The sequence below is a fragment of the Chrysemys picta genome, chromosome 1 (assembly GCF_011386835.1).
Source record: "Chrysemys picta bellii isolate R12L10 chromosome 1, ASM1138683v2, whole genome shotgun sequence".
NCBI lineage: Eukaryota > Metazoa > Chordata > Testudines > Emydidae > Chrysemys > Chrysemys picta.
In genome coordinates, this window is record NC_088791.1 from 249090087 (window position 1) to 249117587 (window position 27501).

Sequence of the window (27501 nt, forward strand, 5' to 3'; positions counted from 1 at the left end):
TTAAATGTAATGAAATATGGATTTCAAATATGTGCAAAGGGATTCTCTATGGGAATGTATGTATACACATGTGCATATATATTTTAAAATCTATATGCATGTGCAGATATACACACATACAATATGGAAACAGGAGGAGGTCTAAATTCAAATTGTTTGTTCCACATGGTGCATTTCCTAAAATAGGAAGCCCTATCACAGTGGGCAGTGCTCAGAACTGCATGAATGCATGGGAAACGAATGGGCACAATCTGCTCGTGCTGATGCTGCTTGATCCGGTGACTGAAAAGCTGCTGTCTCCACATGCTCTCTGCTGCTGTTGTCCTTGCACAGTCTCTTAGAAGATGAGGCAAGGGCACACTCTGGATTCTCAGAATAAGCATAATCAATCTCAAGTGCTCCGTCCCCCCAAATACAAAAACCACTACAAAAGGGAAACAAGCCCCGTGGATTGTTTGATGGCACTGGAGTTTCTGATAGAAAGCTGGTCCACAGTTGCCCAGTGACAGCATAAAGTGGTACTAGACCATTTGTCTCTCACCCTACACCTAACCAGTGTAACTGGGCTTTGTGTAAGGGACAAAGCTGGATGGAATTCAGCCCCCAGTCCACCAGCAACCTGCAAGATTATAATGTAGCCCCCTCTCCAGACTATAACTTCTGCCCTTCTGGTCCCATATGCAGGGGGTGTTGGGTGTCTGGATTGGTAAATTAGGGATCCTGTAGTATCCCAAGCACATCTCCAACAGCCCAAATCTAATTAGTCTATTTGGGACAGGGGCAGAAGCCTCTTAAGGTATCTCTACACTGGCACTGTAAACCCAGCTAATGGACCTGGGAATCACAGCCATGCTAACGTGTCCATACTTCACTACACAGACCTTTTGACTCAGGTCTGCACCTTGACCTCCATCCACACTGCAAAATGATAGGGCTTGGACCCAAGTCACAGCAGGACTCAGGCTCTAACCTATCCCCCAGCAGGCTCCTAGGACTGGGATCCTGAGGACTTCCTGACTCAAGTCAGAATGATGTGTATGTGGATGGAAGAGAGGCTTGGGCTCAAACTTTAACAGGTGTAGGGTGCAGAATAGACACAGCCCTATACAACAAGCAAAAGCAGTGAGGGCCCTGCAGCACAGCCGTACCACCTCTGTGCCTGCCCCTCTCCCCCATCAGTGAGATTAAAGTGGTGTAGTGTACTGTACTGCAGGTCAATAAATTTCACCCAGAGAAGAGGGAATTTTAGGAGTAATTATCGGCTAAAGTACATGAGGAGAGTTTAATGGGCATTAATCTAATTCCCATTGGACAGGTATCTAAATGACACACAAAAAAAAAACCCACCACCATCCCTTCTTGCTGGATTTATATCTGTATTTACAGTGCTCAGATACCAGTGGTAAGCATGGTATATCAATAGACAATACAGTGACCAGATGTCCTGATATTAGGGGCTTTGTCTTATGTAGACAACCTATTACTGCCCCCCGTTTCCGATTTTTCACATTTGCTATCTGGTCACCCTAACAGACAAACAGGCAGGCAGAGAAAAACTAATAAAGAAGAAAAACCTAGATGATCTCAAAAGGAAAAGATGTTTGTGCCTAAAAGAGATACAGAATTTTAAAAAGAACAGTACATTCATAATTAAACATTAATGCTGTCAGAGTGTTCAGGGTATGATGACTTCAAGTTATTTGATCAGAAAATAACGGTCAGGTGAACTGCATTAACCGTGCTACCAGGCAGTTTTAATTTTTCTCCTCACTTTTTTCAAAATGTTGGTTGAAAAAAAAAATGGTTAGAAGAAAGAAAGTGAGCTGACATCTTTGAGGTAGGTTTTCACCTTTTACAGCTTTCTTCAGTTACTCTTGGGCAAGTGCTCCATGTCACAAGAGTAAACTGGATTCTAGGAGGTAACTAGTGGACATTACATGCATAATTTGTTAGATTAGCACATTAACATTTGCTATGACTTTCAAACCCTCCGCTGAAACGTGGTTTTGGAAGCTCTGGCTGGATTTTAATATTTTAAAAACCTCTAAAAATAATTAGCTCAACAGCAAATAAAAATTAAGAAGCTTGAAGCCTGAAGTTCCAGTGGAAGCACAGAGGGTCTGAGCTTGCGGTAAGAAATCTTAAAGGATAAGAAAAAAGGGGGGAAAGTGACTGCTAGGAAGTTTCTACTTTTAACCTACGGAGTTATCAGCTAGCTCTCTGGTCTTTTTTTTTCATGTTGGTCACACTGGGAAAAATATGAAGTTGCAACTAAACTGAATATATGGAATATTCCTAACATTCAGTAAATGGAAAAGACTTAACACATTCATTCATAATGCACGCTGTCAGATGTAGAAAAACAGATTCCCTCATGCACTGCAGAAATATTCCCAGGCATTTCAGAATGTTAACATATGAATGGTTTGTAACACAGGCTGAAGACATCAGAACTCACATTTGTAACCAGGCTAAAACACGGAGATAGTGGCTACCAGGGTGAATTTGTAACTTTGAAGGATGAATTAATATACAAGTGCACTGTGATGGGAACCAAAAATAATGTTGCCCGGCTAAGATGCTGAGTGAACCCACACTAAAGTAAGGAAATTGTAAAAGGTGAATCAAGAAGGGAAAATGCTGTCCAGCAAGAGGCAGAAACAGTACCTGTTTCCTAGTAAAGAAAAAACAGAGCAAACAGGCAAGATCAAAACGAGCACAGAGGCATTTCATCATAGAGCTTCTCAGATGCCACTAAGACAGCAAGCATGGTAGGGATCAAGGGAAGTGCCCAGCACATGGAAAGAGCTGCAGAAAATGTAAGGAGGATGAAAAAATAAACTTTTTTTCTTTTTTTACAAAAGCCCGCAAGACACAAAATAAGGCACATATGGTTGAAGACAAAGAAGATTTTCAGTATCACACATCACATAAGAGCAAAGAAAACCAAAAGGAAAACTGTGGTTTCTAATTCTGAACATGAGGACTGGCAAGCATCCAGGAAGGAAACCCTGTGGCAAATGGATTATGGTTCTATATGCAATCTAATCTTTTAGAGAGATTGTTGCAAAGTAAGACCAGTATAAATGCAAAAATCTAGTTAACAGTACAGTAGACATAGGCAAAAATTCTATGACAGTTCTAATACGCAAGTCTGATGCACAGAATGGATAAGATAGAGTCTGTTTGGGCCAAAATCACTTTAGGGAAGAAAGATACGGTACTAGAGATTCCCCTGACATAGTACTTGGAGTGTGCTACCCACACTGGGATATCAGGATATGGACAGAGATCTCTTTAATGTTTTTAATTAAATAAATACTAATGGGAATTCTGTGATTATGGGATACGTTAACTTCCCAGATTAGAGGACAAGTGCTACTAATAATAGTAGGGCCCATATTTTCCTGAATGTGATAGTTGACAAATTTCTTCACCAACTAGTTACTGATCCAACAAGAGGTGATGCCATTTTAGATTTGGTATTGATGCGTAGTGAGAACCTCATAGGAGAACTGGTTGTAGAGGACAACCTTGGTTTCAGTGACCATGAGCTAATTCAGTTTAAATTAAATGGAAGGATAAACAAAAATAGATCTGCAATTAGGGTCCTTCATTTCAGAAGAGCTAACTTAAAAAAAATTAAGAGAATTAGTTAGGGAAGTGGACTGGACCAAAGAACTCCAGGATCTGAATGTGGCAGTGGCTTGGAATTATTTTAAGTCAAAGTTTCAGAAGCTATCTGAAGTCTGCATCCCAAGTAAGGGGAAAAAATTCATAGGGAAGGGTTGCAGACCAAGCTGGATAAGCAAGCATCTCAAACAGATCATTAAGAGAAAGAAGAAAGCCTACAAGGAATGGAAAATGGGAGGGATCAGCAAAGACAGCTACCTCTTGGAGGTCAGAAAGTGTAGGGATGAAGTGAAAACTGCCAAAAGCCAAGCAGAGTTGGACCTTGCAAAGAGAATTAAAACCGATAGTAAAAAGTTTGATAGCCATATAAATGACGTAAGCAGTGTCTGAATGAATTCCCCTGACAGTTAGCTGGGAGGCTTTAGGAGCAAACTGTATTTACATGAACACACCTGCTCTGTCTAGATATCTAGCAAATAGAGCAGTGTTGCTCAAAGTGATCAACCTTGGCTGGTGCTGGGTTACAAATCACTTTAGTACTGAATGCAGGGGTAGTGAAGTGCTGTTTCAATGTTGTTTTCATTATTGTATGAATACAGGGAAGCGGAACTGTGCTTAAACTGTCCCTAATGAGGGCATCACCCTCAGCTGAAAGGACCTTGTTAAGCCAGGGACTCGAATGCCAGAGCCTTGTGAAAGTAAGAAGGGTGGGGACAGGTGTCCCAGCCAGGAGCTGTGGACTCCCCCCAAAGGGTTCTCCCTGGACTGGTTTAACTTGTCCCTTCCCCCCCACACACACTGTTCAAAGCAAGAGCTAAATAGGCTTCATTAGGAACCTCTTTACTATTTTAAATGCTCAATCTGAGCGTAAATCGGTTGTGGTAGGACTATGTTTCTTGCCCTGCCTGCTAAGAGCTGAAAATTACTAAGACTGATGTGCAGAGAAAGGCAGGTGGCAGCAGAGAGAGGCAGGTGGCAGGTGGCACAAGAGAGAGGCAGGTGGCAGCAGAAAGTGACTGACAGTCAACTGGTGGCAAGCGGCCAGCAAATGGCTGGCAGAGAGGGGTGGCGACAAGTGCCCGAGCAGTGGAGCGAGTAAGGTGCCTCTTTCCCCCTTCCCCCTCCACCCAGGGTGGGAGGTGAACTCTGCAGATGCACCTCTGAACTCTGGGTCTGCACTGACCAAGGACAGTAACTATGAGTGGGGTGCAGAGAAGGGACGGGCACACTAAAGGGACTTTTGGGTTGCTGGACTTAAAAACCTGAGGGGGAAAGTACACTGGCCAACATACTTGGGGGTGGGTCTTTTGCTCACAGTTTATGTTTATGAACCCTGTTTGTGGTGTTTTCCCAAATTAACGCCAAGTTACTTCCTTCCTTTTATTAAAAGTTTCTTTTCTACACAGACTCTGTGCTTGCAAGTGGGGAAGTATTGCCTCTCAGAGGCATCCTGGGGTGCTGTGTAATTTTCCCAGGTTTTTGGGTGGGGGCTCAAGACAGTTTTGTGTTGTATTGATGGAAAGGAATCCCTAGATATTGAACCAGGCCCTGGTTGCTGCTGGCTCCACCTGGCAGAAGGGTTACAATAAGAAGAAAACAAACAAAGAAGAAATGGGACTGCTAAGCACTGAGAATGGGGTTGAGATTAAAGATAATCTAGGTATGTCCAAACACCTAAATAAATACTTTGCCTCAGTTTTTAATGAGGCTAACAAAAAGGTTAGGAGGAGTGGCAGGGTGGCTAATGGCAATGAGGATATGGAAGTAGAAATTACCACATCAGAGGTGGAAGTCAAACCCAAACAACTTAATGGGACTAAACTGGGGGCCTGGATAATCTTCATCCAAGAATATTAAAAGAATTGGCACATGAAATTGCAAGTCCAGTATCAAAGATTTTTAATGAATTTGTAAACTTGGGGTTGTACCCTATGACTGGAGAATTGCTAATACAGTTCCTATTTTTAAGAACAGGGAAAACAGTGATCCAGGAAACTACAGGCCGATTAGTTTGACCTCAGTTGTATGTAAGGTCTTGGAACAACTTTTGAAAGAGAAAGTAGTTAAGGACATAGACGTGAATGGCAATATGGGATAAAATACAACATGGTTTTATATGGTAGTTTGAGCCAGACCAACCTAATCTCCTTCTTTGAGAAGGCAACTGATTTTTTAGACAAAGGAAATGCAGTAGATCTAATCTACCTGGATTTCAGTAAGGCATTTGGCATAATTTCCCATTATCAGTTACATTGAAGAAGATGGGGATTAATATGAGAATTGAAAGCTGGATAAGGAACCAATTAAAAGGGAGACTACAATGGGTCATACTGAAAGGTGAACTGTCAGGCTGAGGGAGGCTATTAGTGGAGATCCTCAGGGATTGTCCTTAGGACCAATCTTATTTAACATTTGTATTACTGACCTTGGCACAAAAAGTGAGAGTATGCCAATAAAATTTGCAGATGACAAAAAGTTGGCGGGTATTGCCAATACAGAGGAGGACCGGAATATCATACAAGAAGATCTGGATGACCTTGTAAACTGGAGTATTAAAAATGGGATGAAATTTAATAGTGCAAAGTGTAAGGTTATGCATTTAGGGACCAACCTAAGTTATTCAACTCCAGCTACGTGCATATCTAAGGCCATGTCTACTCTTATGGGGGATTGACACTGCTGCGATTGATGCAGCGGGTTTCGATTTAATGGGTCTAGTGAAGACCCACTAAATCGACTGCAGAGCACTCTCTGGTCAACTCCGGTACTCCACTGGAACAAGAAGAGTAAGGTAAGTCAACGGGAGAGCGTCTCCCATCAATGCAGCGCAGTGTAGACATTGCAGTAAGTCAGCCTAAGCTATGTCGACTCCAGCTACGTTATTTAGGTCAACTTACCCCGGTAGTGTAGACAAGGCCTAAGACTTATCTTTGATATAGTATTCAGTTCTAGGTAGCAGTATTAAACTGGAGGCAGTTCAAAGAGAACAGCACAAAGGGTTATATGGCCTGCAGAACTGATTTATGAAGAAAAGTTTAAAAGAATTAAAGATGTATAGTTTCAGTAAGTGTTAGCTAAGGAGGGTCAAGATAACAGACATTTGAAGAGTGTGAACAGCAAAGAGGGAGAGAAGTCATTTACCATAATGAAAATGAGTAGAGTTAGGCATAATGGGTGCAATTTAATGGAGCAAAATTTTAAGCTGAGTCAAGAAAAAGAACTCCACAGAGTGAGATTTCTTAGCCTGTTGAATAATCTCTCATGGGAAGGTGTGAAAGCCTCTTTGCTTGGCACATTTAAAAGAAGATTGGATAAAAATATTAATAAAGGTACACTAGGAAATGATGGGCTGGTGGGTTAAAGGGCAAAATGACCTCCTCATTTTCAGAGTCTAGATTCGCTGAACCTGGTTCTTATCTGCTGTGGCTCTTTAATGCCACCATACAGCAGATGGAGCTGGCCCCTGGGGAATACCCCTGGCATAAGGAAATTCTCCACTTGTCACTCAATAGGAGGAAGAGCTCTACTCTCTTCTCAATACTTGCTCGCATTGTAAGGGTACATATTAGTTGTAAAGATTAGAGGATGTTTGGGATTTGGCTGGAGTGCAAAGTGGTCTGGCTATTCTCAGCTGCCCCTTGGGTTTTTATGAATGATTGTAGGTTATAGTAACCTTTAAGCTGCTCTAACTTAAATCACGAGGTTGGGCAGGCTTCCAGATACCCTGATAATAGAGGATACAAAAATGGCTTAAAACCATCTCCCCAGTCCTCCTTCCCAAACTTGTGTTTGTGCCAATGGGCATAAGATTCTCTAGCATGAGAGGAAATGAGCCTCTTTACAGTGGACACAGATGATCTCTATATAACAGTTCATAGTGATATATAACAATACACAAGGAATTCAGGACGTAACAGCAACAGCCATGTGAACTAGCTGAGAAAAAGAGAAGAAGCCAAAAAATTGAAGTTCCTCATTGAACAAGGTATATTGAAAAAAGGCACGCAGCCAAGCAACCGGATCAGTGTTGATCTACAAGAAACTCCTATTTCCTTCATTGTGCAAGTAAATAGCCAATGTACAGATGATTCCTCAAAGCTACCAAAAAAACAATAGCAGAGAAAATTGATCCTGCTCACAATATCAGATGTTGCCTAAAATTCATTATCTGTCTACAGCCAAATAAATTAACATAACCTGAACCTTAGATCTTATGCAAAGTAACACTGCACAAAAAGACAGGTTAATAGGATCTCTGGCAAGATTATCAAGCCCAACATTTAGCATCTGTCTAAAACACAGTTTCTGTTTTAAAGTGTTCTCTGATGGTAGAAAACTCACACATTCTAGGATGGCAGAAATCTTCACATCCCAGCCCCTCGACTGAGGAACCCAACAATAAACCCTATGCTTGTGTGCTGTGCCATCCTGTCCGCATTTCCTGCCAGTTCCATTCTTGTAAGACAGGAAGAGATTAAAACTGACAAATTCCATCTCACTGGATCACCTTACAGAGCAGGAATCTTGTCAGATGTAGACCCCTGCCACCATGCAAGAATGGAACTGGCAGACAGCAGGGATGTGATGGCCAAACTTGCACATCTGCAAATCACAACAGACCAAACAGTCTGTCTTTTCCATTGTCATGCCAAGCAGCTGGAATTTTAATACAGTAACAGATTTTCTTTGGAGGGGCTTATTTTAATATTTGGAAAATGAGTTTTATGGGATGACCAAATATGGAAGCTATCAACTTTGACAGTGGTCTTTTATAGGTATGTGTGTAATCATAAAACATCAATCAGGATGGCCATTTATTTTGTTTCTGACCAAACTAAACCTGCCTTGTTCAGAATAGACACAAATGCTATTTTCTTTGGAATCAAACTAGATTATCTTTTTCACTGTATGAGTTGTCTTACATATCTGGAGTCATACCACATGACTTGTTTTTTATACTATTGTTTACTTTCTAAATGTATAGCTAATTCTCCTCTGATTTTAAAGCAGATCTACTGTGTAATGGCAGGTCGCAGTTACAGATTTCAGTTGACAGATTTGGGAAAAACAGGATTGATCAGTGCCTTATTTTAGGTATGCAAAAAATAAACCCTGAAACTTGATTTAACATTGTAATAAAAATGGGTTACGTTTGTACCATTTCACATCCAGAAGCATGGAGATACGCTATGCCATTTTCTGTTCTTGCCATAATCTTTGCCTCAAAAATGTGATATCAGAATCTTAATGTTTCATGCATGCTGTGCAATATGGTGAGAAAGTATGTTACTTTGACCTTTACAATTGTCTTTCATTTTATCTTCTGGATAGTCATATCTCTTTGCTGTCTACAGAATCTCTACCCTGCAAGGAAGATATAAGTAGCCTGAATACCAAGAAATGTGAGGTTTATGGGATTTTAAGCATATTAAAAGTACCTGGTATAATCTTTCACAAAAAACGCTGATGTCTCATGCACATTTTAGATTTTACAATGGGACTACAAAATGACAATGATAGAATATAAATCTATTCTGGGCATGATTGTAGTTTGCATGGCAAATGTTACACATAAAACCTATTCTTATTTCAGTATGAAGTTTGAAATCCTGTGATCCTCAAATGTCCAACTAGTGGAAATTGCGTCCCTTACTTTTTATTCCGTGCTGTATTTAGCCTAATAAAAATGTAATAAATATCTTCTCTTTAAAATCTGCAAATGCTTTTCTAAGCAATGAATTGCAATTGTAGGCAGAAAGTGTTATACATACAGTCATATTCTCTCTGTGTCTCTGTCTCTGTCTCTCTCTCTCTCACACACACACACTTTCAAATATGTGTCCTAATTCACATTTATTCATCTGAATAAGCATTCACATTTTCAAAAGCACTGCACACCCAGCAGCTCCCATGGAAGCCAGTGGTAGCTGCTGGGTGCTCCACACTTCTATAAAACTTTTCATCTGAAGATTTGTAGAAGTGCAAGTATCATAATGGTAGTATTGCCAAACTAAAGCATTAAAAAAATCCTGAGTTAGCACCCTCTTCAAAGTATTAAATTTGAGATTCCTTTTATTTCTGATGGGGAAAAAAGGTAGAAAATATGACCCCAATCATGAAGGCTAGAAATTTCCTTTCTGAAAAAAAGGGAAAGCTGAGATTCTCTCATAGTCATATAAATCCAAGAGCTGGAAAAATCACCCAACATTGTGAGAGTCATGATAAAATTGTGAGAATGGGCAGCACTGCAATTAGTTTCCCTTGTATACCTACACCTAGTTGGGTTGCAGAAGTGCTGGGATTAGAGGGAGAAAGCGGTTAGTGGGTGTAGTTCTGCCTGTAGCCTGGGCTAGGGAATAGAGGAACTTGTGTGTTTGACTCTGTTCAATTTAAAACAACATGGTCTTGCGTCATTCAATCAGATACCCACAATGCTACCATAATGCTAGTACTGGCTAAAGCTTTCCCCTCTTTTAAACTACTGTTTTCACTTCTTATAAACTTTAGTTGTCAAGGTGGGATGAGATGTGTTGTATTGTTATCTCTTTTCAATGTTTTTCATTTATGAAATGCCCAGAGCATTAGCTCGACACCCAGCAGGTTTTTTTTTTTAATATAAATATGAAACAGCCAGTATTTCCTCAGCCTTCCTACCCTCACCATAATTGGTGGTCAATGTGAACAAATAATTTGCAATTAATAGCTTATTCCAGTATTGTGAAGATGAAGATTCAAACATTGTGAGTCAGATCCCCCAAAATCACGATTGTTTTTAAACAAGAACTTTGGGGTTCATTTTATTGGTCATCTGGTTTCTGATCCTTTAGGGTGTGCTCAGTTCATATCTTCAAATTTTCCTCTCCATCCGTAAGGTCTAGAAATTTGCCTTATTTTTAAATGGAAGCTGAGTCTTTTCTTTCTTTTCCAGTGCCTTTACAAGAGTGCACACACACACACACACACACACACACACACACACACACGGTGGTAACCTACGCACAGTGAATCTGTCTCAATTTTCTTATTGGACCCCCCCACCCCAGAGAGGAATCCCCTTCCACCTCTCCTAATCTCAGCAGCAGCTGACAGTTTCTCTTAGTTTTGCTAACCATCTCATTTCAATAATACTCATAACCTTATTCCAAAGGTCACTCTGTCACAAGCATGTACTAGGAAAAATACATTTTCCCTACATCCATACTGTATACATGACTTAGCTCTTTTATTGTGGAATAAACTGTGACATTATAGTTAGCTGGCGCCATAATGATATTGTAAGCTACAGTGAAGAGTGGTCTAGTGGGTAAAGCCCTAGTCTAATAGCCAGGAGACCTTGCTTCTATTCACAGATCTGCCATTGACCAGCAGTATGACTTTGGACAAGTCATTTTATTTCCATGTCCTCTGTTTCCCTATCAGTGGTGTGTATAATGTAGAACATGTCATTTTTGTGGCACATCAGATATAATGGAGTAAATGAATAATATATGGAGATATACCTATCTCATAGAACAAGAAGGGACCCTGAAAGGTCATCAAGTCCAGCCCCGTGCCTTCACTAGCAGGACCAAGTACTGATTTTGCCCCAGACCCCTAAGTGGCCCCCTCAAGGATTGAACTCATAACCCTGAATTTAGCAGGCCAATGCTCAAACCACTGAGCTATCCCTCCCCCCATGAAAATTGGCTCTGGCTCTGGCTCAACCCTGGAAAGAGAGAAATCACAATAATAGGAACAGGGGGAAAAAAACTGAAGAATTTGCCACTTATTTAACCTCACAGGTGATCAAGGACATTAGATCACAGATTGTCAGCACAGAGTGAAGCCTTTGGTCATCGCTGCTCCTGGACACACAGATTGGTGGTTAGGAATTCCTTCTTCCATTTTAGACTAACCGGGAAGCCACACTCTTCCTTTTCAAATCAATCTATCAAGAGTCACACTTTGTACTTACTCAAATTAAGAGATTACAACTCGCTCTACTGAATGGAACCACCACAAAAAAGGCTGAAGTTGTTGCCACATGTAGCAGCACACCTCCTAAGCAACAACAGCTGACAGGAACCAGGGCCGGCTCTGGCTTTTTGGCCGCCCCAAGGAAAAAAAACAAAAAAAAACAAAAAAAAACCCCAAAACCCAGGGTGGCCGGAGCCAGGGTGCAGGGGGAGGGAGAGAGAGAGAAGGAGGGTGGCCAGGGCTTCAGCGGGGCTCTGCGCCGCTCCGGTCAGCTCGTGGGCTGCCCTGCTGGGCTTACTGCAGGGCGCTCCCGTCCTCCACGCTGCCGCCCCCTTCAGGGAGGCCGGAGCGTAACAACACACACACACACACACAAAAGCGCCCATGCCGCCCTAGGATTGGGCGGAATGCCGCCTCCTACAAGCTGCCACCCCAAGCACCAGCTTGCTCGGCTGGTGCCTGGAGCCGGCCCTGCAGGAACATCTCACACCTGTGCTTCACAAACTGCACTGGCTCCCCATTCACTATAGAACCGAATTCAAGGTCCTGATCTTAATCCACAAAGAATTTCTTGGACTAAGGACTATTTCAGAGACCATCTCACCTTCCACAGCCTTCCCACGTGGCTTCTCCCGCTGACATAGCTACCACCTCTCATGGAGGCAGGAGTTATTAAACCAACAGGAGAGCTCTCTCCCATCGACTGAGAGCAGCTTCACCAGAAGCACTCCAGCTGCATCTCTGTAAATGATGTAGTGTAGACATAACCTGTCACACTTAACTTTTTAACACATAAAAATATACAGTTAAGGTTCCCAGCAGTGTACACTGGAGTCAAAGCTAATACTTATTTTATCTGAGAAGGGAAACACCAAATTATGAGATTTTTTTTTTTACAAATTTAAAGACAAAATCTCTTATAACATGTAAATTCCTGTAATTACTTTTCTCCAGCTGAAGCTTCTTTCCACCTTTTCAGATAGTATGTAGCAATTGGGGGCTATATCAGAGGCAGTTACTGCACTAACTTTGCACCTTTGGAAAGCTGGGTTCAAATCCTGACTTGTCACCAGTAAAAATGAATTACATGTTCTCTTCCTAGTTCCTGACATGATTCTGCATGAATGAAAGCCTCTCTCTCTTGCACACGCATACTTAAGTAAGATGAACTATTAGAACAACAGTGATGTTGCAGTAAGGGTGTGACTGGGTTCTGATATTCATATCTGCTGGACATAATATTTGCATATATTGATTTGAGCCAGACCCTTAGCTGGTGTAAATCAACATAGCTCCATTGACTTCACTGGTATTTAGGAAACAAAGTTCAATGTATATTATGAGATTTGTGTCAGAACTATGATATTTGAGAGAGTGTAGAAGCAAGATGCTGCATAATTTACAAAATTACATTAATTCATACAGTTGTAGGTCATACTATTCAGCATGAGAGAAGAATGGCACACAGCAGAAGGCATGTAGTATTTCCTCTCTAACACTGTTCTCTCTGCCAGGGATGGAATGTGGCTCATAATAGCAGATAGCCAAGCAGAAGATGGTATAGCAACTGTCAGCATGAACAGTGACAGCTCTAAGCAGCAAAGGTATTTGGCTACAAAATCAGAAGGTCAATAGTAGTGGCAGCATGAGCTGTTCAAGCAGGCAGAAAGGAATAATGGGTTTGGGACTTAGGGTGTCTTTTTTTTTCATTTTGCTTTTGTTGGTGCTTGTGTGAATTTTATTTAACATATTGGCTATGTGCTCCCTACCCTATGGAAGTGGGGGCTCATGACAGTTTATCTGAAAACAGCATGATGGCAGACAGCAATTAAGCACCAGGAACTGCAGTAGCAGGCATCAGCATTGGCAGACCTGGGCACAATCTGGGCAAAATGCAGAGACATAGTGGTGGAGTGAATGGCCCATGTAATGTGTGTTTGGATGAAATCATGGATTACCTCTCATTTTCAGTCTCCCACTGACAACAGTGCATTTAATGAATGTAGGAATAGCCAGTAAAAACCACTAATGGTACTGCATCTGTCCAGTAAGAACAGAACAGCATTTGCCCTCCTCCTCTCTTCCTTCCACCTCTCAGTTTGCAGTGGCTCATGGCATTTAGTTCAGAAATATAAACTACAAAAATGCCAAAGCCAAACAAACAGCACGAGCAGTTGCTAATGTGTTGGCTTATCTGTATCTCTAATTTTCATTTTTTTAAACATTTCCCCTTTTCCCAATCCCTACAGAAACTCAGAATGAGCTCTGTACAAACACATTCTGTCTAGTTCTCTCTCACACAGAAACCAGCAGCATGATGGATAAAACACATAAGTCACAGAGGGCAAAGTCAGATTCTAACCACTGATTGGTTAGGGTGCTTTCCCAAGACCTGAGAATCATTGCATCGTCAGTACTGCCACCCTGTCCTCTCCTCTACCCCAAGCCCATACCTGTGCTCTGGTCCCAATTGTCTCCTAGCCTCCCCAAAAACTCCCCTCCCCAAACACCCTCCCCCCCAGCAATATAATTTGAGGTATTAGGCTGCAGAGTGAAGAGTCATTACATTTGTCTCCTCCTCCCCAGTTGCAGGCAGAGATGAAAGTGCATTGCTAAAGCTATGTGGAGAAGCTGATGCAGTAAAAGGCATCATGACTGGCTCCAGGCAGCACCCATCACTTTCAAAAGTCAAACATTTAAAAGGAAAATTAAAAACATTGTATGTAGTATAATACAGATTTAGTAAGAGAGAGTTGATTAATGCAGCAAAATAATAGAAAATAAACACTACTGTTAAACATCCCCCCCGCCGTATTTTCTAGTGCTTCATTGCTGTCTCCCTAGTACACCTAAGCTTCCAAGAATCCATCATTTGCCTCCTTACTGCTATAAAACCCTATTGTCTTCTTTGACTTCTATTGGTTACAGAACCTAGAAGTCTATTTTCAGAATTCTTCTATAGTGATATAGTCCATACATGTCATTATAGGTTATAATTTCATTACAGATTAAATGCCACTGAATCCACATGAGAGGAGACCTAATATTTAATATCTCCTTGAGATACAAAAGATAGTTTCAAGGTACCTTAATTCCATGACAAGGACACTGAAGAATCTCATTCTTCATTTCTTAACAATAATACACTATTTTAAAAATAGTTCCAGGAATGGCCTTCAGTGCACTTGTGTCAACAAAGACCATAATCCAGGGAGAAAACCTCTTTCAGCAATGTCCCATTTGTCATTACAAGACAGTGACATTAATACTAGAAGAAGTCTGAAGTTTTCAAAGTCCTTCAATGGAAAATATCCACAGCCAGCAAAGCAATTATGGTTGCTTGGAACAAAACGTAAAATGATAATTTCTTAGTCTGCTGTGACATCTATTATTTCCAGTCACACACTGGATTTTTTTTAAAGAAATTAATTAGCTCAGAAAATACTATCAAACATGCAACTATGAAAAAGCACACCCTTTTTAAAGATACCAAACAGAGATGATAAGAAATTTCTCTGCACTGAACCAATACACTTAGATCCTAATCAGAGTCTTTTAGAGCTGCAGCATGCATGATTCAAGGGTAAAAGTTTATTTTTTGAGTCTTTCCCAGAGAATGGTTGCATTTTGCAGATCTAAATACTAGTGGGGGACACAAAGGATTGATGTATAGTAGATGATGTGAGTGTTTTAATTATGGTTTTATTTTCATTTTTATTAATCCTGTTGGGGACCAGAGACAGGTCCTGGGATGTCCTTGAAGGTACCCAGGACACAGACCTATGTCTGAGATGTTTCCTGTCTTTGGGTGTTTTGTTCAATGGCTGTTTAAATATATAAATAAAAGAAGTTTGGAAAGCTAATAATATGGGCTCTAAAATCAGAGCTGAGTCACACAGTGAAGTTCTCAGTACACAAGAGAAAGAAGCAACATTATACACTGCCTGCATATATTCACATGCAAGGTAACAACTCCCTTCCATGACTATCAAATTGGCATCATGCAGTATCTGCCTTGATACTTTTTGCAAAGGCAGTAAATACAGACACCTCAGAAAACAAAATAGAGACAATTATAAAATCAAAATAACCATTTTGTTACTTACAGCACTTGATAAAATGGTAATGAGACATTCTTTCATCTCAGACCGTAGTCTTCCTACAGGTTTCAGCATTCTCTTCTGCTACAACTGTCATGCCTACAAAATACATTATTTAGAGCCTTTCCTCAGGTATCCAGTTTACCTCAGAATACATTATTTAATGTAGCTTCTGTTCCAAGATCTTGTAGAGGTTTCCAAGTCATTCTCACCCAGCTGCTGGAGTTAAGATAAACCTCTGTGTGTCTTGAACCATGACTATTGCACGTGCTATTGTAACACACTTGATTGACACTGCTCCTAATCCCACATCCCCAGGAATAGTAAGATTTAATTGGCGTGCACTTGCAGCCACATTCTTCCAGCACTGAGGTGTGCTGCTGCACTGCGGCTCTCACAGTCCTGTCAGTTAATGGCTTTTCAATAGCTTTCAAATGGCAGCTTGATGAAACTAAGCTTGATGAGTGAGCTCAAGTGAAGTAGCAGAACAAGGGATCTTAAACCTTATTTATGCATGTTGTCTGTGAGCCAAATGTGACCAGATTCTTAGCTGGTGTTCAAATGGGATTATTTTTAGTTGCCACCAGTTGCTATGTGAATAGGAAATTGATACAGGTTACCAAAAATAACCTTTTAGCAACACAGATCATTTTGTCAGTTTGTTCTAAGGTGAAAATGAGGACATAGCTCACAGCCACCTCCAGACGCTCCAGTTTGTCTGTGGGCTTGTTTTAAATTAAAAATGTTTGTGTTTGTATTCTGTAACATGCTCTTATTTTGCCACTTCTTTGAAGACTGTAGTGAATTGCATCAGTATTTATAATTGGACTATTTCTGACTGAACTGGAATTCAGAAGAAAGGAACTGTAAGGTTTACATATTGAACTCATAACAAATATATGTTTTTCTAATCATATTTTAACCATTCAAATTCTAATGATAAGAAAAATGTCTAATAAAATACAATCAGCTATAAATATACAATAAATGTCATTAAGTGCAAATTAATGTCTAGATATCTGACCTCTGAATAACATGTTGATGCATATTGATATATTACCCTGCATGTTCTGGGTTGTTTAAGGGCATACAAAAGGCAGACCTGCATTGTATTTTAAACAAACACTCAGACTCCATCATTGCTTTTAAAAGCAAAACATGGAGATCTGGCTACTACTACTTGGCAAATACTAATATAGCAGCAGAACCTATACTAAAATGTCAACTAGCTGAATAGGAATTTTAAGAAAATTATGCTTGGAAAATATCAAGGTACTTGAAGATGATGACAATGGTTTTGCTTCCTCTGTGCAACACACCATTATAATTATTTCACTGAGCAAGCATCTTGCAAAGTCAATCCGATTGGCTAGTCACAAATAGAATTACTGTTGGTCTGAAATATTGTTACTTTGTCTTATGCACACATGCCATTTTTAACATATAAGTAGAGCAGGGAGCAGATCCACTTCATCAGCAATGATTACCAATTCAGATTTTATTAGCTGTCCTGTAAAGTTCTAACGAGGTGGACTGATATATATTCAGACATCCAGTGATCAATTAGCAAGCCCCTTAGGTGAAAACTCAGTTCCTGACTAATGGCTAACTATTGCACCTCGGCTTTGAGGTGTGATCAGCATAACAATTGCTTTCCATGAGTTACTGTTCTTTCTTTGCTTCCAAAATATGTTTCTTTAAAATAAAATAAAAATAATAACAGGAATAACCAAAGGAAATAAGTCCAATCAAAAGCAACAAAGAAATTGAATTATTGTGAAATCTTTCCTCCTAAAACTCAACAGTAGACCAAAAGAATCAAATTAATTCATTTTCCAGTATCACTCTCAATCAGTACCTGGACATTTTTGGTCCATATCTGTTTATAAAATAAATAGCTATCTTATTTAAGAGTCAGTTCTAGTCATAGTCCATGAGCAAATGGCAACAAATCTGACAAAAGAACCCTTTCAGCAATGATTTTGGTGGTGACATTCCTGATAGGTTCAACCATGGTATTATGGTCAAATAGAAAGATTGTCTTTTATAATAGCATCATGCCTCTACCAATCCACACTGACTAAAAGCAGTAAGATTCTGTGTAAACCCTTCAGCAAGATGGATGGGAGCAGTGCCAAAAAAAAAGGCCTTTGTCTTGAGACACAGAAGAATTACAGCTGTGAAAACACATCAGATTATGGCTTGACCCAAATGTGGCAAAAATATTAATTGGATCTTGTTCATTTGTGAATCCAACATGTTTACATAAAGATTGTGTTTGCCAAGCCAAAAAAATAGGAAGGGCACTGCTAAGGATAGACAGTGTACTTGGTGCTGTAATTAAAAAAAGGAGGTACAGTCTCTGCCTAAAAAAGAATACAATGTACAGGGCAGATTCTGAACTCAGTCACACTGCAAACAACTGCATGACTCCAGATTTACATCAAAGTAACTGGAAGCAGAATCTTACCTTTTACAGAGAGACACAACATGCACTACCCTCCACAAATGATATTTCCATTTTAGTACATACCTATGTTTTGCTTTTAGTGTATTAGGTGCTTATTGAATGGTTATCACTGGCTTTATGAAAGAAGTGGGTTATAAGGAAGAATTTAAATTGAGAGGTTGATTCCTTCCACACTGCTGGCGAGGAGGAGTTTTGGCATAAATGTGAGGGCAGTCTGGGAGACAGCACAAAAATGAGAGTGAAAGAATCATAGAATCGTACGACTGGAAGGAACCTTGAGAGGTTTTGTAGTCCAGTCCCCTGCACTCCTGGCAGAAAGAAGGATCCCAAAGGAGTGGTTAGGTGGGAGTCACGATGGCCTAGTGAAGGGAATGAGGTGAGGAATGGGGCTAAATGAGAACAGAGCTATAGACCTTTGTAGAGATGTGAAGAGCCTTGAGGATGAGAAGTGGAAGCTAAAATTGAGATAGAAGGTCAAAGGAACCCAGTGCAGGAATTTTTAAAATGGAAGTGACATGGTCCAGTTGGAGAGTATGAAACATGACTTTAGCTGTATCACTTTGGATAGACAGGAGAGTAAAGCTGCTAGGTAATTTTTCAACAAAATATGTATAGTCAGAAAATGCTGATCCTTCAAAACCAAACATTTTCACAGAAGCATGTCATTTCTGAGGGAACTTTCATCACAAAAGTTTCTCAGGTCCAGGATGGAATTTCTGGATTTGTCTGGGATGTCACAGACCCAGTTTCAAGACCTTGTTCTGAATTAGGCAGAGCAAGGATATGCCTTTGGGTCTCTGACATCCCAGGCAAGTGCCCTCACTACTGAGCTATAGCCTATTATGGGGCTTCTCTCTCTGAGATATTCCAAAAGGTCTTGTTCTGATGAAGAATGAAAACATGTTTCAAAGTCTCAAAAATTTTCTCAAAACAGAATTCTTTTTTTCCTGTTAGCCCTATTGGAGAGAGGCAGACTGGAGCAGCTGGAGAGAGGAAGTTTCAGTACTCATGGTGGAAAATGACCCAGGCGTAAACAAGGATTTAAAATATTAAAGCAAAGAGAAAAAATTAGGATTTTTTCAGACGCAGTGAAGAAAGAACCAATGGGATTTTTGCAGGCATTTGAAACTTGGCAAATTTCAGGTGATAATTCTAATGAGTTTGCAAAACTATTCATTTGGTCAACAAAGGAAGTGGTGTATTGGTCATCTTGGATGTTTTTCTTTTCTAGACTGAAGTTAGGCAGTGAAAAAAAGGGAATTCTGGATACAGGGAGAAAAACATGAACAACAGTTAGAGATCTACCATGTGAATGACCACAGCAAACATGGATCAAACCTAAATGCACTGGCACACTACAGTTTCTGAATTTTCAAGGATATTGACACAGTGTGTCTAAACACAGGCCCTGATCCAGCAGAGTCCTAAAGAACATGTTGATTTCAACAGGACTAGTCACATGCTTGAAGCTGAGCACATGCTTATATGCTTTACTGGACTGGGACCATATACTGAACTGAAATCAAACCCGATTTCTAGTGTTTTGGAGGTTCAAATGGGCTGTTTTGGACAGTTTCATGAAAATCATAGAATCACAGAATCATAGAAGATTAGGGATGGAAGAGACCTCAAGAGGTCATCTAGTCCAACTCCCAGCTGAATGCAGGACCAACTCCAGGTAAATCATTCAAGCCAGGGCTTTGTCAAGCCGGGCCTTAAAAACCTCTAAGGATGGAGATTCCACCACCTCCCTAGGTAACCCATTCCAGTGTTTCACCACCCTCCTAGTGAAATAGCGTTTCCTAATATCCAACCTAGATCTCCCCCACTACAATTTGAGACCATTGCTCCTTGTCCAGTCATTTGCCACCACTGAGAACAGCCTAGCTACATCCTCTTTGGAACCTCCCTTCAGGTAGTTGAAGGCTGCTATCAAATCCCCCCTCACTCTTCTCTTCTGCAGACTAAATAACCCCAGTTACCTCAGCCTCTCCTCATAAGTCATGTGCCTCATCCCCCTAATAATTTTCGTTGCCCTCCACTGGACTCTCTCCAATTTGTCCACAGCCTTTCTGTAGTTGGGGATCCAAAACTGGATGCAATACTCCAGATGTGGCCTCACCAGTGCTGAATAGAGGGAATAATCACTTTCCTCGATCGTCTGGCAATGCTCCTACTAATGCAGTCCAATATGCCATTTGCCTTCTTGGCAACAAGGGCACACTGTTGACTCATATCCAGCTTCTCATCCACCGTAATCCCCAGGTCCTTTTCTGCAGAACTGCCGCTTAGCCAGTCGGTCCCCAGCCTGTAGTAGTGCATGGGATTCCTCCGTCCTAAGTACAGGACTCTGCACTTGTCTTTGTTTAACCTCACCAAATTTCTTTTGGCCAAATCCTCCAATTGGTCTAGGTCACTCTGGACCCTATCCTTACCCTCCAGCATATCTCTCTCTCCCCCCACCTCCCCCATTTTAGTGTAATCCACAAACTTGCTGAGGGTGCAAACCATCCCATCAGCCAGATAATTAATGAAGGATGTTGAACAAAATCAGCCCCAGGACAGACCTGTGGGGCACTCTGCTTGATACCAGCTGCCAGCTAGACATCGAGCCGTTGATCACTACCCGTTGAGCCCGACAATCTAGCCAGCTTTCTATCCACCTTACAGTCCATTCATCCAGTCCATACTTTTTTAACTTGCTGGCAAGATTACTGTGGGAGACTGTATCAAAAGCTTTGCTAAAATCAAGATTTATCACATCCATCGCTTTCCCCATATCCACAGAGCCAGTTATCTCATCATAGAAGGCAATCAGGTTGGTCAGGCATGACTTGCACTTGGTGAATCCATGCTGACTGTTCCTGATCACTTTCCTCTCCTCCAAGTACTTCAAAATGGATTCCTTGAGGACCTGCTCCATGATTTTTCCAGGGTCTGAGGTGAGGCTGACTGGTCTGTAGTTCCCCGGACTCTCCTTCTTCCCTTTTTAAAAGATGGGCACTATATTTGCCTTTTTCCAGTCATCCGGGACCTCCCCTGATTGCCATGAGTTTTCAAAGATAATGTCTTATAATGATGAAAAACTACCTCAAATGTAGAAAACAAGATTCATGTTAAGAACCTATTCACTGTGTTTAACCTTCCTGAAAAAAAGATTGCTTAGTTGAGAGCAAAGTCCATGTCATGTGAAGCTTTGCTAATGGCACTGAAGACTTTTTAAAAATCTTTTATCTTTATCTTTTAAATGTGTTATGACTGGCCATAACTAGCACAGACATTTGACTTATGATATAAACTCTTTTACAGCAAAATCAGATGTTGTATCAGATTTGCACAATTCTTATCTCCTCCCTTCCTTTCATGAGAGGAGTTGCAGGGTCACAGCTTCCTTGTCTTATAAAAAATACCTTTGAAATATTTCATACAATACTGTAATAAACAAAAATATTGGCCAAAATGATGTTTTGTTACCTATTGTTGTGCTAAAACATTGATATAGTGTACTGTATAAATATTTTGTTATTCTTTTAGTGTTTTCTAGTGTCACAAAAAATTGACCTTACAATATTCTTAGCATTAGAGTATTTTATACACTGTGTAGGATTGTAAAAATTGATGGATATATGCAGACCTATTTGAAAGCAGTTTGAATAATGAGAAAACACCATAGCTGCTGTTTTAGAAACATGACAAAGTTTACTGTTTGCACCATTTCCAATCAGCACAACAAAGCTTGATATTTTCCTTCACATGTTACAATCGCATTGCATTACAGTAACTCCTTGCTTAACATTGTAGTTAAGTTCCTGAAAAAATGCTACTTTAAGTGAAATAATGTTAAGCGAATCCAATTTCCCCATAAGAATGAATGTAAATAGGGGTTAGGTTCCAGGGAAAAAATTTTCGCCAGACAAAAGACTAGATTTTATATATATATACACCCACATACACAGTATAAGTTTTAAACAATTTGATACTGTACACAGCAATGATGATTGTGAAGCTTCGTTGAAGTGGTAAAGTCAGAGGGTAGAAGAGGGTGGGATATTTCCCAGGGAATGCCTTACTGCTAAATGATGAACTAGCACTCGGCTGAGCTCTCAAGGGTTAACATATTGTTGTTAATGTAGCCTCACACTCCACAAGACAGCAGGAATGGAGGGAGGGGAGACAGCATGGCAGAGAGAAACAGAGATATACACAGTGTGTGTGAGAGAGAGAGCTTATTGCCCCTCTAAGTAACTGACCCCACTCTAAGTACATTGCCTTTTTAAGTAGATCAGCAAGTTGAGACAGAAACTGCTGCCAGCAAGCTCCCCCCTCCTGAGCTCTGTCATGTCCCACCCCTGCTCTGATGGGGTAAAGGAGCGGTGGGAGGGGGACACCGTGACATTAGCACCCCTCTTCCCCCCTCACTCCCTTGCACAGCAAGCAGAAGGCTCCCGGGAGCAGCTCCAAGGCAGAGGGCAGGAGCAGCACATGGCAATGGGGGGAAGGACAGCTGAAATGCCCAGAAATTGATAGCCTGCTGGGCGGCTGCCATACGGGAACCTAGGGGAGTGGGGAGCTGAGCGGGGAGCTGATAGGGGGGCTGGTGAGCCACACTGGTATTCAAGCCCTCACCAGTTAGCTCCAACGGGCTGCTCTTTCTGCAAGCAGTGGACAAAGCAGGCAGCTACCAAACAACGTTGTAAGGGAGCATTGCACAACTTTAAACGAGCATGTTCCCTAATTGATCAGCAACATAATAATGAAACAACGTTAACCAGGACAACTTTAAGTGGGAGTTACTGTACTTATTTGTATAAGGCTGCATTGCTTCACCTGGCAACAAAATGAAAATTGCTTATGTGTTTTGACAAATGACACTAGGCAAATCAGTCCTATGCCACACTATCTATCCATTGATGACCACACCACAGATAATCTTTAACAGGACTAAGCTCCCCAGTGAAGAACTGTTCTGTGGATGAGCCACACCACCTATAGACGCTTGCCAGGAATTACTCCACAGACAGTCTCTAATTGCATGGCCTACCTGATGAAGAAACAAACCACATATGATATTTTATGCAATGTTTTTCAACTAGGTCTGATGAAATCCTTGAGGATTTGGTTTATGTGAGTTACATGAAACTGACTCAACAGGACCCCTTGGAAAGCATTGGAAACAAGCTAGCTACTATGGCCCAGCAGAAGGTTTGGATTCTACTAACCCCAGACTTCCAAGAGGAATTCTCTTCTTCCCCTCTGCCTCCCTTCACCCACTCCTCTCCCTTCCTGTCTTACCAATAACACTGCTTTATTCAATGATGTGGTGATCTTCCTTCCACTCCTCTCTCCCAAGGCTGAGACCCCAAAGGAAAACAGAAGTGGGAAAATGCTTTTGCTTCTGCCCCCAGGTAGAGAAGCAGACAGGATCTGGTGTAATAGCTAGAATATTCAAGTGTGTAGTGCTTATGGGGCATTGTCTCCTTTTGGTCCTTGGCCTTGCAATGATAGCAGCAGCAGAAGTGTCTCTCCTTTCTGCCTTTTGGGGGAGATAGGTGCTGCCTTCCAGCATACTCTGTTGTGGCCCCTCATGGCTCTGCAAGTGCATTATGCCCATCACCCCTTCAGGTCTTTTCAACCAAGTACCCAGACTAGATTGGTTTGAAACATGTACCCCCTTCCTGGGGTCTGAGTTATTAAGTCTTTCTACAAAGTTTAACTCACTTTGTTAGTCACCCCAATTCAAAGCCACTCTGGGTCCATATAAGAGTACCAGTCTGCTCTCTTGCTCCTGTTCAGGAGGTCCTCCCAATCCCCTTCCTGGAGCTGGGGTTGCACTTTAAACAGTCACTCTCTCTTCAGCTAGGTGCCCCAATTTCCCTCTTTGGAGCTGGGTTGTAACTTAGGCCAGCTGCAGAACTTTAGCCAGATTCTCCTTCACCTGGCCCTTTCCACACCCCATAATACTCCTCAGGCTCAGAAGTTCACCAGGCAGCCTTCTCCTGCTGCTGTCTGCCTTGTTATGAAGCAGGAGGCATATGTGCTTGTCCCCTTCTCCTAGCTCATTTCCAGTTGACTGGGTGAGCAGGAAGCCCTGCACCACCCATTTTGCAGGGTTCCTGGTCCTGAACCCTTAAGGAAACACTAACTGATGTTCTCCCATACATTACTTATTCCCAGACCGTTTCCCCTCTACCAATATCTCTTGTTTCTTAGGTCTTTGCATGTATGAAATCTTCCCAAAATCTGAAAGGGCCATGCAACATGACAGCGATGTGTGAACTGACCCCTAGATGCCACCACCCTTAATAGGGGAAACTACACTGTCACATTCCTCCTACATCTCCAATGACAATTATTAGATTAAAGGAGAAGGGAAGTGGTGACACAGAGACACTCTCTGGTAGGTCCTCAAATAGACAAGAGCACAGGAGGAAGCCATGGAAAGCGAGGCCAACAGTACCTGAAGACATCAAATGGAAGCAGGATATCCCATGACCTGGGGGCTGAAAGAAGGTGAGTGCCACCGCTGTACAAACCTCATCTTCCCAGCTCTGTAGCATGGATCCAGGATTCTAGCCATGCCTTTGGCACAGCCCACAAATGTTGCTTCTACCTGAAGAAATTAGTTATCAGTGAATGTATACAGCTTTCCTTGTGATGTTAACTATAAGGACACCAACAAGAAGATTTGCAGGGTTTTTGTACAGGAAGAGTCTATGATGATGGACACTGAAAGTAATGAGTTCAGATATACCACAATAACTCTTATTGGAAACAAAACACCAGGCATCAACACTACTGGGCATTGGGGGAAAAGAACAAAATCTTCCATGTAGATGGCGGCCTATACCAAGAAAAGATACCTGACTTCTCGGAGTCTATATAATGCTGTTCTTCCTTTATGAAATACAGTATGAGGGGACAGAAGAAAGGTGCAGACATGCATTTTGATATGGAATGTTATCATCATTGTCCTGTAAACTTTGTAACTTAATTTTCATGACCCACAGTGGTGTCTGCCTGATTGTAACAATTTATTATTTTCTCTATGCTTTATTAGAAAGTCTTGAAAGCCAGGAGAAAAGTTATGAATTGGATTAGGAGATGGACAGAAAGCCAGTGATGGTGATGGAAGACAGGGATGATATTGTCCTGCTCTGAGCTACTGAATGGCATTACCACTGCAGTCTGAAATATAGGGAGTAGAGATTTGGAAAAACTTTAGCGGTTGTTAAGATGGGAAGTGATTAAAGCAGGAACAATTATTTCAAAACCCAGCAAAGGTTTTAGTAAGTGAAGAAGGATTTGATATGATCATCAGTCTCTTCAGGGACCTGGGGTAATTTCAGAGATACTTCTTGTGCTAAGCACAAACAACGAAAGGAAAAGATTGATACTGGAAATACTAATGGTGCAAAGAGGGTTTGGGATTGACAGAACATTTAAACATTTTATGATGACATCCTGTTTGAATCTGACAGAAATCACTTTAGCAGAAGATGTTCCAACATCTAGATTCAAAAATAGCGGGGCCTGTTAGGCAGGCTTTAAAGTAACTAAGAAAAGTGGAGAAAAATAATTTTGCATTAACTCAAATAATCCAGTGAGTACTTTCAATATACAAAGTAAGGCAGTAGAGGGAGTTGTGCTGAAACAAAGAAGATAATTCACATTCTTAAGGCCTGTACACAAAAACCAAAAACATGAGAAACTCCCAAGAAGAAACTAGAAATGCTACTGAATGGATGGTGACTGGCATTTAGTCACCCTTGTGGGATAATTCACATACCTGGAATGTCAATACAGATGAAAATAGTTTGTATAGAGCAGAAACAGAAGAGAAGATGGAGGGGTAGCATTATATGTCAAAAATATTTATAGCTCCAGGGAGCTACTTTTTTAACAATGAAAAGTGTAGAGATGAAAATATTTTCATTTAGATTGCAAGGACTGAAAAGAAGAGGATATGTCTGTGCACATCTGGTACAGGTCAAGAATGAAAAATTCCTAGTCAATTCTTGGGGTAAGTCGATTCTTGGTATCATGAGATACCATTTTCATGGAGAACTTTAACTATCTGCATATCTGTGGGTTAAAATTATATTATCTATAGAAATAAGATGCTGATTGTCACCCCATCTATGTGTCACTATGACGCCTAGAATATCTGTTGAATCAGCATGAAGTAATGGAAACAGTCAAGGCTGAGAGCTCTTTTTGTTCAGAATATCACCAATTCAGTCATCACTGGGCCAGTGAGAACCAGATGGAATGTTGGAGTCCAAAGATTCTGTGGCAGTTGGAATTCAACAGTTGAGCAGAGAAGGTGGGAATAACAACTACGTGGGGTAACAAAGAGGCGGTTGTGCCTCCAGCCAGGAGCCAGCTCTGTGCACAAACTTTGGGGAACATGTACAAACAGCAACACTGCTCAGTACAACACAGAGCATGGAAACAAGAGCCCACATTTAGGCTTACACACACACACAAACACACCTACCTTTACAAATTATACCTGTGCAACAGCATGGGCTTTCAGCTACTAGTATATTATATTATAATAAATATAACATCTCAAGAGAGGTTATTCTTAAATTATGTTGAACACAAATTTATGATCTAAAAAGCAAGGACTAGAACTAGGTAATAACATAACCTAGATCTGTTTTGTTCTTACTTTCTGAATCCTTCTAGTGCAGAGGTCCCCAAACTGTGGGGCGCACCCCCTTAGGGGGGTGTGGTGGAACGTCCGGGGGGATACAGCGGGGCCTGAGCCAGCCCCCTCCCTTCCCAAAGGGCAGGGAGGGAAGGAGGAAGGGAGGGAGGGAGCACCACCCAACCCCTCCCTGCCCTCAGCTCTGCTCCAGTCCTTCTCCCAACCATGTTCCTGGCTCCCGGCCCTGCGCCTGGCACTATCCCCAGCCTCCACGTGGCTCCACTCCTGGCCCCACATCAACCCCCAGCCTTGGCCACTGGCCACGACTCCATTCCTGGCCTGGGGCCAAGGCTGGGGGTAAGGCCGGGAGGGGAGCTGCACCTGGCCGCAGGTCCAGCTGCCTTCCCCCAGCGTAGCCCGGCTGTAGCTGTTCTCTTGCCCCCAGCCTCGGTCCCAGGCTGCGGCCCCGCTCCTGGCCCCAGACCCACCCCCAGCTGCGTCAATAGCCTCGGCCCTCTTACCTCTGTCCGCCCCCTCCCCCCACCCCCGCTCCCGTCCCTGGTAGGATCGGGGGGGGGGGGGGCTCAGACAGGGGTAAGAGGGGTATGACCTTAAAAGTTTGGAGACTGATGTTCTAATGAATTCCTTTAGATCTCTGTATCAAATGCAAACATCTCAGCCTCTCTTTC

The 27501-nt window shown here is 41.6% G+C and overlaps 1 protein-coding gene across 4 annotated transcripts in view; it reads right to left on the minus strand.

The window, feature by feature from the left end:
* Positions 1-27501, minus strand: part of MYO16 (myosin XVI) — a 568549-nt gene that overhangs the window by 445454 nt on the left and 95594 nt on the right. Inside the window, exon 1 of one of the 4 annotated variants that reach the window (XM_005304983.5) lies at positions 15696-16085. The exons of the other annotated variants lie outside the window; for them this stretch is intronic. Coding sequence (XP_005305040.2) covers positions 15696-15723 — 28 coding nt within the window. The 5' untranslated portion in view covers positions 15724-16085. Of the gene's footprint in view, positions 1-15695; positions 16086-27501 lie in introns of those variants that run through there. 4 annotated transcript variants of the gene reach the window in all.